Below are 17,610 nucleotides of genomic sequence, written 5' to 3' on the forward strand. Positions count from 1 at the left end.
ACTTCCTGGGCATCTTAGTGCCACCCTCAAGTTCGGAATGCAGCTTCATATTTCCATGCCCATGGAGAAAAGCTGGTCCTCGTCAAACAGGTCAGCTGGGATTACATCCAGCCAGTTGGAGACCGCTCTCTTTATCCCCAATCCAGAATGACCAGAAATGGGATTTTCATGAACTTCCCACCTGCCTCTAGCAATCTGGAGCCTGGTTACCTTTGCTGTCCTGCACATCTGCACAGGGGAAACATGAGCAGGAAGTCACCACCATTCTTGCCCATGCTGTGAGGTTGCCATCTGATTCCAATGGGAGCTACAGGTGTCCATCCAGTGTGTGAATGGAGGAAGAAAAATAGATCCTCCCCATCACCTCAATGGCTAAGCCCATTTCTGCAGCCAACATTAGAAGTCAACCATTCCTCCTTTCGGGCCTTCAGTGCCTGAGTTCCAAAGGTCTGCCAGTTCAGAGGAGTTCTTCAACCTCAGCGTTCTTCCACCTTGATTGAATGTAGCAGTCAATTCCTCCTTGGCCTATTTTCACCCAAACAAGTCACAGAGGGTACCTCGGATAAATTCTCCTTCCTTTCCTCTGCTCACTGTTGGGCAAAGAGGTGCCAGTTTGCAATTCACACCACCTAGAGCTGTGGTAATAGGACTGTACATTGATTGTTTTTGGCTCAGACTGCTGCCACTGGTGGAGGGCGTGGAAATTTGAAGGTGGTGGGTAGGCTGCCAATCAAGCGGGCTGCTTTGTCCTGGATGGTTTTGAGCTTCTTGAGTGTTGTTGGAACTGCACTGATCCAGGCAAGTGGAGAGTATTCCATCACACTCCTGACTTGTGCCTTGTCGATTCATAGCATCCCTACAATGCAAAAGGAAGCCATTGAGCCCATCAAATCTGCACCAACTCTGACAGAGGTCCTCTTGCCCCGTCCTATCCATGTTACCTCACAGAATTAGATGGTGGAGAGGCTTTGGGGAGTCAGGACGTGAGTTACTCACCATAGGATTCCCAGCCTCTGACCTGCTCTGGTAGCCACAATATTCATATGGCTGGTCTAGTTCAGCTTCTGGTCAATAGGTAACCACAGTAAGAAGTCTCACAACACCAGGTTAAAGTCTCACAACACCAGGTTAAAGCACAAGCCACTAGCTTTCGGAACGCTGCCCCTTCATCAGGTGAGTGGGAGTTCTGTTCACAAACAGGGCATATAAAGACACAAACTCAATTTACAAAATAATGGTTGGAATGTGAGTCTTTACAGGTAATCAAGTCTTAAAGGTACTGATAATGTGAGCGGAGAGAGGGTTAAGCACAGGTTAAAGATATGTGTATTGTCTCCAGCCAGGACAGTTAGTGAGATTTTGCAAGCCCAGGCAAGCCCAGGGTTACAGATATGTGACATGAACCCAAGATCCCGGTTGAGGCCACTCTTAGAACTCCCACTCACCTGATGAAGGGGCAGCGCTCCGAAAGCTAGTGGCTTGTGCTACCTAATAAACCTGTTGGACTTTAACCTGGTGTTGTGAGACTTCTTACTGTGTTTACCCCAGTCCAACGCCGGCATCTCCACATCAATAGGTAACCTCCAGGATAATGATGGTGGAGAATTCAGTGATGGTAATGCCATTGAATGTCAAGAGGAGATGGTTTCTTGCTGGAGATGGTCATTGCCTGGCACTTGTGCAGTATGAATCTTGCCTGCCATGTAAGACATTGTTCCACCAAACTAAGCTGTGACAACACTGTTTACTTAGTACTTTCTGGGGTCATGTTTGCTTCTAAGCAGTGAGTAACACTGAGCGATTAGTTGCTTCTGTAAATGGCGACCGTGCAGAGTGAAGTCGCAGTTCGATAGTGGGAATTTCACTGGCTCTCGCCTGAATACCATGCCATCTGCTGCGTCATGGTACAAAATGTCAGGCACCAATTATCCCCCCAACCCCCACAATGTCCTCGGTTTGTAAGTGAACAAAACAGAACCAGAGCAGCCAATGAATTTAGTTTACATTAAAATCTTCAAGCATGATAAAGTTATCACCTCTTGTGTCACAGGAATGTTATGAACTAAAAAAAAGGTTTTGGAAAGTTGCTTATATGAGCACAGTTTAGTTATTAACATTTGCACCAATCTAAACAGTGCTGATATCTTTGGAATGCTATTAACTCCTGTCACGCAATTGGCTAAAGCTCTGCGATACCACGTCACCACTATAAAGGATTGCTGAGTTTTCCCACCCTCCCCCAGTTCCTTCATTCATCCTACAACACACCTGACATCGGCCCATTTGGAACAGTAACTCATTGGGGAAAATGGCTACCTTCAATGAAAAGAAGACATGCAACCAACGCATGGAAGAATTCAAACGCTTTGTCTGGAATCCAGACACAAAGGAGTTAATGGGACGAAAACCTAAAGACTGGGGTATGTGAACCCATGGGACAACTCATGGATGGCACCCGGGAACAATCAGTTAGCAAACTCTTCGCGGGCACAGAATGCAAGAGGAGAAAGGCAATGATGAGTTCATACAAAGCATTGGTTAGCCGACAGTTAGAGGACTGTGGTCTGTCCATTATAGAAAGGAAATTAAAATGACATATTGAGAGTGTACACTAGGATCATGCCAGGGTAAGGAAAATATAGTATTCAGCACAGAATTGACCTGTGAAGGGTTGTTTTGGATTGATTGGGGAGAGAGTGGGCAGTGGGATTAGTTTGGGATTGATACAGGACTATGGGGAGAGAATGGAGCAATGAGATTAGTTTAGGGTCAATATAGGCTGTGGGGAGAAAGAGGTAAGAAGTCTCACAACACTAGGTTAAAGTCCAACAGGTTTATTTGGTAGCAACGGGAGAAAGAGGGTCAGTGTGTTGTGTTATGGATTGGTACAGGGCTGTGGGGAGAGAGTGGGTCAGTGGCATTAGTTTCAGATTGACACAGCGCTTTGGGAAAAGAGTGGGGCAGTGGCATTAGTTTGGGATTGATCCAGGGTTATGGGAGGAAATTGGGGCAGTGGCATTAGTTTGGGATTCTTACAGGGCTATGGGGAGAGAGTGGGTCAGTGGCATTAGTTTGGGATTGATCCAGGGTTATGGGAGGAAATTGGGGCAGTGGCATTAGTTTGGGATTGATACAGGGCTATGGGGAGAGAGTGGGTCAGTGGCATTAGTTTCAGCTTGACACAGCACTTTGGGAAAAGTGTGGGGCAGTGGCATTAGTTTGGGATCGATCCAGGGTTATGGAAGGAAATTGGGGCAGTGGCATTAGTTTGGGATTGACACAGGGCTATGGGGAGAGTGTAGGCCGAGGAATTTCTTTGGGATTGATACAGGGCTATGTGGAGAGAGTGGGCAGTGAGATTAGTTTGGCATTGATACATGGCTAAGGGGAGAGAGTGGGCAGTGGGATTAATTTGGAATTGATACAGGGCGATGGGGAGAGAATGGAGCAGTGGGATAGGTTGGGATTGCACTATTCCAGAAAGAATTGGTACAGTCAGTGTGCCAAATTGTGCTGTAACATTCAGTGGTTTTAATGATGATCTATAAAACTTGCTGATCTTTCAATGTTATCCACTTTGTCTGAAAACCTTTAAGTTAAAGCAACCTTGCAATCAATTCAGCACAGTAAGCAATTTGACAAGAATTAATCTCAAACTTTGATAATCCATTATGATTCCAGGTAACAACCTCTTAAGTCTTTTGATTAACTTATTAATAAGTTTAATAATTAATAATTTATCTATAGAAATCTGACAATTAACATAAAGCTTTATAAATGTGATCGGGACAGCACAGCGGCACAGTGATTAGCACTACTGCCTCACAGCGCCAGGGCCCCAGGTTCAATTCCTGGCTTGGGGGGTGTCAGTGTGGAGTTTGCACATTCTCCCTGTGTCTGCGGGGGTTTCCTCCAGGTGCTTCAGTTTTCTCCCACAGTCCAAAGATGTGCATGTTAGGTGGATTGGCCATGCTAAATTGTCCCTTAGTGTCCCAAGTGTGATTAGCAGGGTAAATACGGGGATAGGGTGGGGGAGAGGGCTTGGGTAAAATGCTCTGTCAGAGAGTCGATGCAAATTCGATGGGCCAAATGGCCTCCTTCTGCACTGTAGGGATTCTTTGATTCTATGGTCAGGGCTGATTTGGTCACCAAATGCTCTTTTATACAAGATCCTGCTCTTTATTTCATACAAAATGCAGGTTAGGTGGATTGGTCGTACTAAATTGCCACTTAGTGTCAGGGCGACGAGTCGGGTAAATATGTGGGGTTACAGGGATAGAGAGGAGATGGGGCTTGCGTGGGGTTATTGGTGCCGAATGGGCCTCCTTCTGCACTGTAGGGATTCTATGAGAGGAGTTCATTTTGCTGCAACATTACAGAATACTTTTGCAGAGAACTATTCTTTGTCTTTTTTAAAAATCCAATATAATTATGTCATGGAGTTTTTGGTCAGCAGTGATTCACACCCACTCCTAACTTCGGAGAAAGCTGTCTAGAAAGATTTAGTGCACACTACAGCACCAATTTCCTCCGAGTGTTACATCAATTCGACTCTGGCGCTACCTCGAGGCGATCTCTGGCTAGCAGTGGCCAATCAGAATGAAGAATTCTTAGACAGTAGACCAGAAAATATAAAGTGTAGATTGCCAGTCATTGTACCTCGAGTGAATAAAGCTTGGGACATACACATGGGATTATGGTAGAATCTGAAGTATCATGAACAAAAATCTTAGTTCTGATTTTAAACATCATTGGAATGTTTATCATGGAATTCAGGGAGTGACGCTCCAGTCTCCTAAGATTAGTGTTTCTGGGCCAGGGAGTATGTTCAGCAGTGACTCTAACTTAAAAACCTCAAAAGGGAAGGTCTCTGATTAGGTGGAGAGATTTAATGACAAAAGGATTTGCGATGCAGGGCCAAAGTCAAGGGACAAGTAAAGCAAACAAACATGGATAGAGGAGGTGTGAATGGCAACACAGTTGGCATCCATAGAAGAGAAAACGCCAAAACCAGCAATAAGGAAAGAAGCCAAAATAGGAGCGGAGAGTAGCATCTGAAATTGTTGACCTCAATGAGTGCTGTAAAATGCGCAATTGAAATATGAGGTGCTGTGCGTCAAGCTTGCGTCCAGCTTCATCAGACGAGTGTGGTAGGCCAAGAGAGAGGGATTTCCAATAGAGTTGCAATGCTTTTTACAGCAGGAGCAAAAGTCCACATTAAAACTTGGATTTTGCAATGGTGGACCGAGAGGAGGAGCAGCTTCTCACTTGAGAGCTAATTCCAGTATTTTCACGTTTAACATTGAAATGTGCCAACACCGGAATAGCTGTCAGTTTCACACAAGAATGACATTGAACAATTACAGTTTTATCCTTGAGGGAAGCACAAATTCCAGCCCATTAAAGATTGCAAGTGTCAGGTCCTATCAGAATCAAAGAAACTGGAATACAACTGAAAAGTCTCAGAGTTTGAACAAGGCGAGAGAAACATATTGGGGAGAAGGTACTGCAGCTTTAAACAGATAGAGGTAAGGACAGGAGGAGTGGCAGACAGTGATTGGGCTGAAAACACTGTTGCTATGATGTGTATCCATTACATTTACTTCCATATAACATTTTGTTCTTCCTCTCTTAGTTCTCATCATTTTGTACTATGCGGCCTTCTACGTTGTGATGTGTTTATTGTTCGCTCTGGCATTGTTTGTACTGTTGTACACGACAAACCCATACGTGCCGACATATCAGGACCGGCTCAAAACACCAGGTAAGATGCAACAATTCAGCTATGAAATGGTCAGTGTGTCCTACTGTGATTCTCAGCACTGTGTAACGGTCAGTGTGTCTCACTGTGTGATTCTCAGCACTGTGTAACGGTCAGTGTGTCTCACTGTGATTCTCAGCACTGTGTAATGGTCAGTGTGTCTCACTGTGATTCTCAGCACTGTGTAACAGTCAGTGTGTCTCACTGTGATTCTCAGCACTGTGTAACAGTCAGTGTGTCTCACTGTGATTCTCAGCACTGTGTAATGGTCAGTGTGTCTCACTGTGTGATTCTCAGCACTGTGTAACGGTCAGTGTGTCTCACTGTGATTCTCAGCACTGTGTAACAGTCAGTGTGTCTCACTGTGATTCTCAGCACTGTGTAACAGTCAGTGTGTCTCACTGTGATTCTCAGCACTGTGTAATGGTCAGTGTGTCTCACTGTGTGATTCTCAGCACTGTGTAATGGTCAGTGTGTCTCACTGTGATTCTCAGCACTGTGTAATGGTCAGTGTGTCTCACTGTGTGATTCTCAGCACTGTGTAATGGTCAGTGTGTCTCACTGTGATTCTCAGCACTGTGTAACGGTCAGTCTGTCTCACAGTGATTCTCAGCACTGTGTAATGGTCAGTGTGTCTCACTGTGATTCTCAGCACTGTGCAACAGTCAGTGTGCCTCACTGTGTGATTCTCAGCACTGTGTAATGGTCAGTGTGTCTCACTGTGTGATTCTCAGCACGGTGTAATGGTCAGTGTGTCTCACTGTGATTCTCAGCACTGTGTAACAGTCAGTGTGTCCCACTGTGATTCTCAGCACTGTGTAATGGTCAGTGTGTCACACTGTGTGATTCTCAGCACTGTGTAACGGTCAGTGTGTCTCACTGTGATTCTCAGCACTGTGTAATGGTCAGTGTGTCTCACTGTGATTCTCAGCACTGTGTAACGGTCAGTGTGTCTCACTGTGATTCTCAGCACTGTGTAACAGTCAGTGTGTCTCACTGTGATTCTCAGCACTGTGTAATGGTCAGTGTGTCTCACTGTGTGATTCTCAGCACTGTGTAATGGTCAGTGTGTCTCACTGTGATTCTCAGCACTGTGTAACGGTCAGTGTGTGTCACTGTGATTCTCAGCACTGTGTAACGGTCAGTCTGTCTCACTGCGATTCTCAGCACGGTGTAATGGTCAGTGTGTCTCACTGTGATTCTCAGCACTGTGCAACAGTCAGTGTGCCTCACTGTGTGATTCTCAGCACTGTGTAATGGTCAGTGTGTCTCACTGTGTGATTCTCAGCACGGTGTAATGGTCAGTGTGTCTCACTGTGATTCTCAGCACTGTGTAACAGTCAGTGTGTCCCACTGTGATTCACAGCACTGTGTAATGGTCAGTGTGTCTCACTGAGTGATTCTCAGCACTGTGTAATGGTCAGTGTGTCACACTGTGTTATTCTCAGCACTGTGTAATGGTCAGTGTGTCTCACTGTGATTCTCAGCACTGTGTAATGGTCAGTGTGTCACACTGTGTGATTCTCAGCACTGTGTAACGGTCAGTGTGTCTCACTGAGTGATTCTCAGAACTGTGTAATGGTCAGTGTGTCTCAATGTGTGATTCTCAGCACTGTGTAATGGTCAGTGTGTCTCACGGTGTGATTCTCAGCACTGTGTAATGGTCAGTGTGTCTCAATGTGTGATTCTCAGCACTCTGTAACGGTCAGTGTGTCTCAATGTGTGATTCTCAGCACTGTGTAATGGTCAGTGTGTCTCACTGTGTGATTCTCAGCACTGTGTAATGGTCAGCGTGTCTCACTGTGATTCTCAGCTCTGTGTAATGGTCAGTGTGTCTCACTGTGTGATTCTCAGCACTGTGTAACGGTCAGTGTGTCTCAATGTGTGATTCTCAGCACTGTGTAACGGTCAGTGTGTCTCAATGTGTGATTCTCAACACTGTGTAATGGTCAGTGTGTCTCACGGTGTGATTCTCAGCACTGTGTAATGGTCAGTGTGTCTCACTGTGATTCTCAGCTCTGTGTAATGGTCAGTGTGTCTCACTGTGATTCTCAGCACTGTGTAACGGTCAGTGTGTCTCATTGTGATTCTCAGCACTGTGAATGGTCAGTGTGTCTCATTGTGATTCTCAGCACTGTGAATGGTCAGTGTATCTCACTGTGTAATTATCAGCACTATGTAATGGTCAGTTTGTCTCACTGAGTGATTCTCAGCACTGTGTAATGGTCAGTGTGTCTCCCTGTGTCATTCTCAGCACTGTGTAACGGTCAGTGTGTCCCACTGTGTAATTCTCAGCAGTTTGTAATGGTCAGTGTGTCGCATTGTGTGATTCTCTGCACTGTGTAATGGTCAGTGTGTCTCACTGTGTGATTCTCAGCACTGTGTAATGGTCAGTGTGTCTCAGTGAGATTCCCAGCACTGTGTAACGGTCAGTGTTATCACTGTGTGTTTCTCAGCACTGTGTAATGGTCAATCTCACTGTAATTCTCAGCATTGTGTAATGGTTAGTGTGTCTCACTGTAATTCTCAGCATTGTGTAATGGTCAGTGTGTCACACTGTGTGATTCTCAGCACTGTGTAATGGTCAGTGTGTCTCACTGTGATTCTCAGCACTGTGTAATGGTCAGTGTGTCACACTGTGTGATTCTCAGCACTGTGTAACGGTCAGTGTGTCTCACTGAGTGATTCTCAGAACTGTGTAATGGTCAGTGTGTCTCAATGTGTGATTCTCAGCACTGTGTAATGGTCAGTGTGTCTCACGGTGTGATTCTCAGCACTGTGTAATGGTCAGTGTGTCTCAATGTGTGATTCTCAGCACTCTGTAACGGTCAGTGTGTCTCAATGTGTGATTCTCAGCACTGTGTAATGGTCAGTGTGTCTCACTGTGTGATTCTCAGCACTGTGTAATGGTCAGTGTGTCTCACTGTGATTCTCAGCTCTGTGTAATGGTCAGTGTGTCTCACTGTGTGATTCTCAGCACTGTGTAACGGTCAGTGTGTCTCAATGTGTGATTCTCAGCACTGTGTAACGGTCAGTGTGTCTCAATGTGTGATTCTCAACACTGTGTAATGGTCAGTGTGTCTCACGGTGTGATTCTCAGCACTGTGTAATGGTCAGTGTGTCTCACTGTGATTCTCAGCTCTGTGTAATGGTCAGTGTGTCTCACTGTGATTCTCAGCACTGTGTAACGGTCAGTGTGTCTCATTGTGATTCTCAGCACTGTGAATGGTCAGTGTGTCTCATTGTGATTCTCAGCACTGTGAATGGTCAGTGTATCTCACTGTGTAATTATCAGCACTATGTAATGGTCAGTTTGTCTCACTGAGTGATTCTCAGCACTGTGTAATGGTCAGTGTGTCTCCCTGTGTCATTCTCAGCACTGTGTAACGGTCAGTGTGTCCCACTGTGTAATTCTCAGCAGTTTGTAATGGTCAGTGTGTCGCATTGTGTGATTCTCTGCACTGTGTAATGGTCAGTGTGTCTCACTGTGTGATTCTCAGCACTGTGTAATGGTCAGTGTGTCTCAGTGAGATTCCCAGCACTGTGTAACGGTCAGTGTTATCACTGTGTGTTTCTCAGCACTGTGTAATGGTCAATCTCACTGTAATTCTCAGCATTGTGTAATGGTTAGTGTGTCTCACTGTAATTCTCAGCATTGTGTAATGGTCAGTGTGTCTCACTGTAATTCTCAGCATTGTGTAACGGTCAGTGTGTATCACTGTGATTCTCAGCACTGTGTAATGGTCAGTGTGTCGCATTGTGTGATTCTCTGCACTGTGTAATGGTCAGTATGTCTCACTGTAATTCTCAGCATTGTGTAATAGTCAGTGTGTCTCACTGTGTGTTTCTCAGCACTGTGTAATGGTCAGTCTCACTGTAATTCTCAGCATTGTGTAAAGGTCAGTGTGTCTCACTGTGTGATTCTCAGCACTGTGTAACGGTCAGTGCGTCTCACTGTGTGATTCTCAGGACTGTGTAATGGTCAGTGTGTCTCACTGTGATTCTCAGCACTTTGTAATGGTCAGTGTGTCTCACTGTGTGATTCTCAGCACTGTGTAACGGTCAGTGTGTCTCACTGAGTGATTCTCAGCACTGTGTAATGGTCAGTGTATCTCACTGTGTGATTCTCAGCACTGTGTAATGGTCAGTGTGTGTCACTGTGATTCTCAGCACTGTGTAACGCTCAGTGTGTCTCACTGAGTGATTCTCAGCACTGTGTAATGGTCAGTGTATCTCACTGTGTGATTCTCAGCACTGTGTAATGGTCAGTGTGTGTCACTGTGATTCTCAGCACTGTGTAACTGTCAGTGTGTCTCATTGTGATTCTCAGCACTGCGTAATGGTCAGTGTGTCTCACTGTGATTCTCAGCTCTGTGTAATGGTCAGTGTGTCTCACTGTGTGATTCTCAGCACTGTGTAACGGTCAGTGTGTCTCAATGTGTGATTCTCAGCACTGTGTAACGGTCAGTGTGTCTCAATGTGTGATTCTCAACACTGTGTAATGGTCAGTGTGTCTCACGGTGTGATTCTCAGCACTGTGTAATTGTCAGTGTGTCTCACTGTGATTCTCAGCTCTGTGTAATGGTCAGTGTGTCTCACTGTGATTCTCAGCACTGTGTTACGGTCAGTGTGTCTCATTGTGATTCTCAGCACTGTGAATGGTCAGTGTGTCTCATTGTGATTCTCAGCACTGTGAATGGTCAGTGTGTCTCACTGTGTAATTCTCAGCAGCTTGTAATGGTCAGTGTGTCTCATTGTAATTCTCAGCATTGTGTAATGGCCAGTCAGTCTCACTGTGTGATTCTCAGCACTGTGCAACTGTCAGTGCGTCTCACTGTGTGATTCTCAGCACTGTGTAATGGTCAGTGTGTCTCACTGTGATTCTCAGCACTGTGTAATGGTCAGTGTGTCCCACTGTGTAATTCTCAGCAGTTTGTAACGGTCAGTGCGTCACACTGTGATTCTCAGGACTGTGTAACGGTCAGTGTGTCTCACTGTGATTCTCAGCACTGTGTAACGGTCAGTGTGTCTCACTGTGTGATTCTCAGCACTGTGTAACGGTCAGTGTGTCTCACTGTGTGATTCTCAGCACTGTGTAACAGTCAGTGTGTCTCACTGTGATTCTCAGCACTGTGTAACGGTCAGTGTGTCTCACTGTGATTCTCAGCACTGTGTAACGGTCAGTGTGTCTCACTGTGATTCTCAGCACTGTGCAATGGTCAGTGTGTCTCACTGTGATTCTCAGCACTGTGTAACGGTCAGTGTGTCTCACTGTGTGATTCTCAGCACTGTGTAACAGTCAGTGTGTCTCACTGTGATTCTCAGCACTGTGTAACGGTGTGTGAACCATCGTTGGTTCCCACTGGATAGTACTGAGCCAGGGTCTGGCCAGTACTACAAGTATGTACATATGTTGCTGTTGGGTTAGGGATGGGTTGTTCCACTTGTTGCTGTTGGGGTTAGGGTGGGGTTGTTACACCTTTGTATTGTAGTGTTGTGGTACATCCCAGTCGGGCTCCGCTTCCTGGGAGAGGTATAAAGGTCCCTGCTCTGGCTGGGACCCCTCAGTCTGGGATCGTGTATATAATTGGTAGCTGCTTTGTTACAGCAAATAAAAGCCTTTATTTCCTGAGCATCTAGCCTCGTGTATGATAACGCGCATCAATTTTATTTGCTGTAAATAAACTCTTGTCGAAGTAAAAAAAAGAGAGTATGGAGCAGATACTGAAGCCGGAACGCCTTACACTAGATCCACGTGCGGTGGGCACGTCTAACACATTCGACCACTGGCTGAAGTGTTTCGAAGACTACCTGGCAGCCTCCACAGCGGTCACCACAGATGATGACAGACTCCGGGTCCTCCATGCGAGGGTAAGCGACACTGTCTACCTCGCGATCCGTGCGGGCACCGATTACACAAAGGCCCTCGAGCTTCTGAAGAAGCGTTATATCAAACCGCCAAACGAAATACACGCTCGTTACCTCTTAGCCACTCGACGACGGCAGTCTGGCGAAACGATGGAGGAATATGCGAACGAGCTCCTACAGCTAGCCAGGGGCTGTAACTGCAAAGCTGTGTCGGCTGAGCAGAGTATGAACGACCTCGCCCGAGATGCGTTTGTGGTGGGAGTCGGATCGTCGTACATTCGACTTAAACTGCTGGAGAAAGGTAACCTTGACCTTACCCAGGCAATAGAACTAGCGGAGATGCTGGAGACAGCCTCCAAATGCCTAGTATTGTATCCTGAAGACCACGTGGAGACAACGTGGCAGGAGCAGTCGCCAATCCCTCCTCGTCCCTCGGGTTCGAAATGCTGCGTAATGGCGTGCTCACACTTGGGCCAGACGACGGCAGCAGCTCCGGGCGGCCCGCGGTGTTACTTCTGTGGGGGAGCGAAGCATACTCGGCAACGGTGTCCCGCTAAAGCTGTGTTGTGCTCCGCCTGCGGTAAGAAGGGGCACTATTCGAAAGTGTGCCGATCCAAATCTAGGAACAGCAGTGCGGCCTGCGATGGTCGTGGTCAATCAGATTGCGCAGTACCGGGTGTTCTCCACCATAGACCTCAAGTCTGCCTACCACCAACTCCCCATTCGCCCAGAGGACCGACAATACACGGCTTTTGAGGCGGATGGTCGCTTGTATCACTTTCTCAGGGTTCCCTTTGGTGTCACCAATGGGGTCTCGGTCTTCCAGCGTGCTATGGATCGAATGGTGGACCAGAACGGGCTGTGGGCTACCTTCCCGTACCTGGATAATGTCACCATCTGCGGCCATGACCAGCAGGACCACGACACGAATCTCCTGAATTTCCTACGCACTGCATCTCGCCTGAACCTGACCTACAACAGGGAGAAGTGTGTGTTTCGTACGCGCCGTTTAGCCATCCTAGGATACGTGGTGGAAAACGGGGTCATTGGCCCTGATCCAGACCGTATGCGCCCCCTTTCTGAACTTCCCCTGCCCACTAGTGCAAAAGCACTGAGAAGATGCTTAGGCTTCTTCTCTTATTATGCGCAGTGGGTTCCCAATTACGCGGACAAAGCCCGTCCGCTCATTAAGTCCACTACTTTTCCCCTAACGCCAGAGGCCCGATTGGCCTTTGATAAATTGAAAGCCGACATCACGAAAGCTATGATGCACGCTGTTGATGAGTCCATCCCCTTTCAGGTGGAGAGTGATGCATCTGATTTCGCCCTGGCCGCCACACTTAACCAGGCGGGCAGGCCCGTCGCATTTTTTTCCTGCACCCTCCAAGGCCCCGAAATTCGGCATTCATAGAAATCATAGAAATCATAGAAACCCTACAGTGCAGAAGGAGGCCATTCGGCCCATCGAGTCTGCACCGACCACAATCCCACCCAGGCCCTACCCCCACATATTTTACCCGCTAATCCCTCTGACCTACACATCCCAGGACTCTAAGGGGCAATTTTTTTTTTTTTTTTTAACCTGGCCAATCAACCTAACCCGCACATCTTTGGACTGTGGGAGGAAACCGGAGCACCCGGAGGAAACCCACGCAGACACGAGGAGAATGTGCAAACTCCACACAGACAGTGACCCGAGCCGGGAATCGAACCCGGGACCCTGGAGCTGTGAAGCAGCAGTGCTAACCACTGTGCTACCGTGCCGCCATTCAGCGGTGGAAAAGGAGGCCCAGGCCATTGTGGAGGTCGTCAGGCACTGGCGCCATTACTTGGCGGGAAAACGGTTCACCCTGATCACGGACCAGCGGTCCGTGGCGTTCATGTTTAATAACACGCAGAGGGGCAAGATCAAGAATGACAAGATCTTGCGGTGGAGAATTGAACTCTCCACCTATAACTATGACATCATGTATCGTCCAGGGAAACTCAATGAGCCCTCGGATGCCCTCTCGTGTGGAACATGCGCCAGTATACAGGAGGACCGTTTGCAGGCTCTCCATAATGACCTATGCCATCCTGGGGTCACTCGGCTCTACCACTTTATAAAACCCACAATCTGCCCTACTCGGTGGAGGACGTCAGGTCCATAACAAGAAGCTGTCGGGTATGCGCGGAATGCAAACCGCACTTTTACCGACCTGACCGGGCACATTTAGTCAAGGCCACTCGTCCCTTCGAGAGACTGAGTGTCGATTTTAAGGGCCCCCTTCCCTCAACAGATCGGAATGTGTACTTCCTCAACATCATTGACGAGTACTCTAGATTCCCTTTTGTTGTTCCCTGCTCTGATACATCCGCTGCCACGGTTATCAAGGCATTTCGTGATCTTTTCACCCTGTTCGGGTACCCCAGCTACATTCACAGCGATAGGGGCTCGTCGTTCATGAGCGATGACTTGAGGCGATACCTGCTCTCATACGGGATTGCCTCTAGTAGGACCATGAGCTACAACCCTAGGGGTAACGGACAGGTGGAACGTGAGAATGCTACAGTCTGGAAGGCTGTCTTACTGGCGTTGAAGTCAAAAAGCCTTCCAGTCTCCCGTTGGCAAGAGGTGCTCCCTGATGCGCTCCATTCTATTCGCTCACTCCTGTGTACGGCAACCAACGCTACTCCCCATGAGAGGATGTTTTCATTCCCTCGGAAGTCTTCCTCGGGGACCTCATTACCGTCTTGGTTGACGTACTCAGGACCTGTCCTCCTGCGGCGACATGTAAGGGCCCGCAAGTCCGACCCGTTGGTCGAACAGGTCCATCTCCTCCACGCCAACCCTCAGTATGCCTATGTGGCATACCCTAACGGGCGAGAGGACACGGTCTCGATCCGAGACCTGGCGCCAGCAGGGGACGTAGCAACCCCTGTCGCTCCCATATCCCCTGTTACAAACCCCATAACTCTTGTTTCCCCCCCGGACACGGCGCGGGCAGCATCGGGACCATTGCTTAACCCTTTTACTCTCGTGTACAGCTTGCCTGAGTCCAGAGGATGGTCGCCACTTCAGGGCGTGTCGGGACTCCATGGATTACCGTCACCTCAAGGTCAACCGGCCTGTGAGTCTGTGGAGGAACAGCTGGACATCGCCTTGGGGAGAACGCCATCGCAAGTGCCTACTCCGGTGTCCCCGCCGGTTTTGAGGAGGTCACAACGACGGTGCGGTCCCCCTGACCGTCTGAACTTATAGACTGATGACAAATTATTCTGTTTTTGTACCCCGCCGGCCTTTGTTTTCAAAGGAGGGGTGAATGTGGTGAACCATCATTGGTTCCCACTGGATAGGACTGAGCCAGGGTCTGGCCAGTACTACAAGTATGTACATATGTTGCTGTTGGGTTAGGGATGGGTTGTTCCACTTGTTGCTGTTGGGGTTAGGGTGGGGTTGTTACACCTTTGTATTGTAGTGTTGTGGTACATCCCAGTCGGGCTCCGCCTCCTGGGAGAGGTATAAAGGTCCCTGCTCTGGCTGGGACCCCTCAGTCTGGGATCGTGTATATAATTGGTAGCTGCTTTGTTACAGCAAATAAAAGCCTTTATTTCCTGAGCATCGAGCCTCGTGTATGATAACGCGCATCAAACGGTCAGTGTGTCTCATTGTGATTCTCAGCACTGTGTAATGGTCAGTGTGTCTCACTGTGTGATTCTCAGCACTGTGTGACAGTCAGTGTGTCTCACTGTGTGATTCTCAGCACTGCGTAATGGTCTGTGATTCTGAATACGGTTGAACAGCCAGTGTGTGTTGCTGTTTGATTCTCAGCACTGTGTAACAGTCAGTGTGTCTCACTGTGTGATTCTCAGCACTGTGTAACTCTCAGTGTGTCTCATTGTGTGATTCGCAGCACTGTGTAACAGTCAGTGTGTCTCACTGTGTGATTATCAACATTGTATAACGGTCAGTGTGTCTCACTGTGTGATTCTCAGCACTGTGTAATGGTCAGTGTGTCTCACTGTGATTCTCAGCACTGTGTAATGGTCAGTGTGTCTCACTGTGGTTCTCAGCACTGTGTAACTCTCAGTGTGTCTCATTGTGTGATTATCAACACTGTGTAACGGTCAGTGTGTCTCACTGTGTGATTCTCAGCACTGTGTAACAGTCAGTGTGTCTCACTGTGTGATTCTCAGCACTGTGTAACGGTCAGTGTGTCTCATTGTTTGATTCTCAGCACTGTGTAACAGTCAGTGTGTCTCACTGTGTGATTATCAACACTGTGTAACGGTCAGTATGTCTCACTCTGTGATTCTCAGCACTGTGTAACAGTCAGTGTGTCTCACTGTGTGATTCTCAGCACTGTGTAATGGTCAGTGTGTCTCACTGTGTGATTCTCAGCACTGTGTAATGGTCAGTGTGTCTCACTGTGTGATTCTCAGCACTGTGTAACAGTCAGTGTGTCTCACTGTGATTCTCAGCACTGTGTAACGGTCAGTGTGTCTCACTGTGTGATTCTCAGCACTGTGTAACGGTCAGTGTGTCTCACTGTGTGATTCTCAGCTCCGTGTAATGGTCAGTGTGTCTCACTGTGATTCTCAGCACTGTGTAATGGTCAGTGTGTCTCATTGTGATTCTCAGCACTGTGTAATGGTCAGTGTGTCTCACTGTGATTCTCAGCACTGTGTAACGGTCAGTGTGTCTCACTGTGATTCTCAGCACTGTGTAACAGTCAGTGTGTCTCACTGTGTGATTATCAACACTGTGTAACGGTCAGTGTGTCTCACTGTGTGATTCTCAACACTGGGTAACAATCAGTGTGTCTCACTGTGTGATTCTCAGCACTGTGAAACGGTCAGTGTGTCTCATGGCGATTCTCAGCACTGTGTAATCGTCAGTGTGTCTCATTGTGTGATTCTCAGCACTGTGTAACGGTCAGTGTGTCTCACTCTGTTATTCTCAGCACTGTGTAATGGTCAGTGTGTCTCACTGTGATTCTCAGCACTGTGTGACAGTCAGTGTGTCGCATGGCGATTGTCAGCACTGTGTAACGGTCAGTGTGTCTCACGGTGTGATTCTCAGCACTGTGTAACAGTCAGTGTGTCTCACAGTGATTCTCAGCACTGTGTAATGGTCAGTGTGTCTCATTGTGATTCTCAGCACTGTGTAATGGTCAGTGTGTCTCACTGTGGTTCTCAGCACTGTGTAACAGTCAGTGTGTCTCACTGTGTGATTATCAACATTGTGTAACGGTCAGTGTGTCTCACTGTGTGATTCTCAGCACTGTGTAATGGTCAGTGTGTCTCATTGTGATTCTCAGCACTGTGTAATGGTCAGTGTGTCTCACTGTGGTTCTCAGCACTGTGTAACAGTCAGTGTGTCTCACTGTGTGATTCTCAGCACTGTGTAATGGTCAGTGTGTCTCATTGTGATTCTCAGCACTGTGTAATGGTCAGTGTGTCTCACTGTGATTCTCAGCACTGTGTAACTCTCGGTGTGTCTCACTGTGTGATTCTCTGCACTGTGTAACGGTCAGTGTGTCTCACTGAGTGATTCTCAGCACTGTGTAATGGTCAGTGTGTCTCCCTGTGTCATTCTCAGCACTGTGTAACGGTCAGTGTGTCCCACTGTGTAATTCTCAGCAGTTTGTGATGGTCAGTGTGTCACATTGTGTGATTCTCTGCAATGTGTAACAGTCAGTGTGTCTCTCTGTTATTCTCTGCAATGTGTAACGGTCAGTGTGTCTCATGGCGATTCTCAGCACTGTGTAACAGTCAGTGTGTCTCACTGTGTGATTCTCAGCATTGTGTAACAGTCAGTGTGTCTCACTGTGTGATTCTCAGCACTGTGTAATGGTCAGTGTGTCTCATTGTGTGATTCTCAGCACTATGTAAAGGTCAGTGTGTCTCACTCTGTGATTCTCAGCATTGTGTAACGGTCAGTGTGTCTCACTGTGATTCTCAGCACTGTGTAACCGTCAGTGTGTCTCACTGTGATTCTC

General features: G+C 47.5%; 1 protein-coding gene across 1 annotated transcript in view; it reads left to right on the forward strand.

Annotated features, from left to right (window-relative positions):
* Window positions 1-2,308: 2,308 nt before the first annotated feature.
* LOC144506250 (potassium-transporting ATPase subunit beta-like) overlaps window positions 2,309-17,610 on the forward strand; it is an 81,961-nt gene continuing 66,659 nt past the window's right edge. Inside the window, exons 1-2 of the mRNA XM_078232110.1 lie at window positions 2,309-2,420; window positions 5,636-5,764. Of these exons, the coding sequence (XP_078088236.1) occupies window positions 2,309-2,420; window positions 5,636-5,764 (241 nt within the window). The remainder of the gene's footprint in view (window positions 2,421-5,635; window positions 5,765-17,610) is intronic.

Source organism: Mustelus asterias, chromosome 17 (assembly GCF_964213995.1).
Source record: "Mustelus asterias chromosome 17, sMusAst1.hap1.1, whole genome shotgun sequence".
In the NCBI taxonomy this organism is placed as follows: Eukaryota; Metazoa; Chordata; class Chondrichthyes; order Carcharhiniformes; family Triakidae; genus Mustelus; species Mustelus asterias.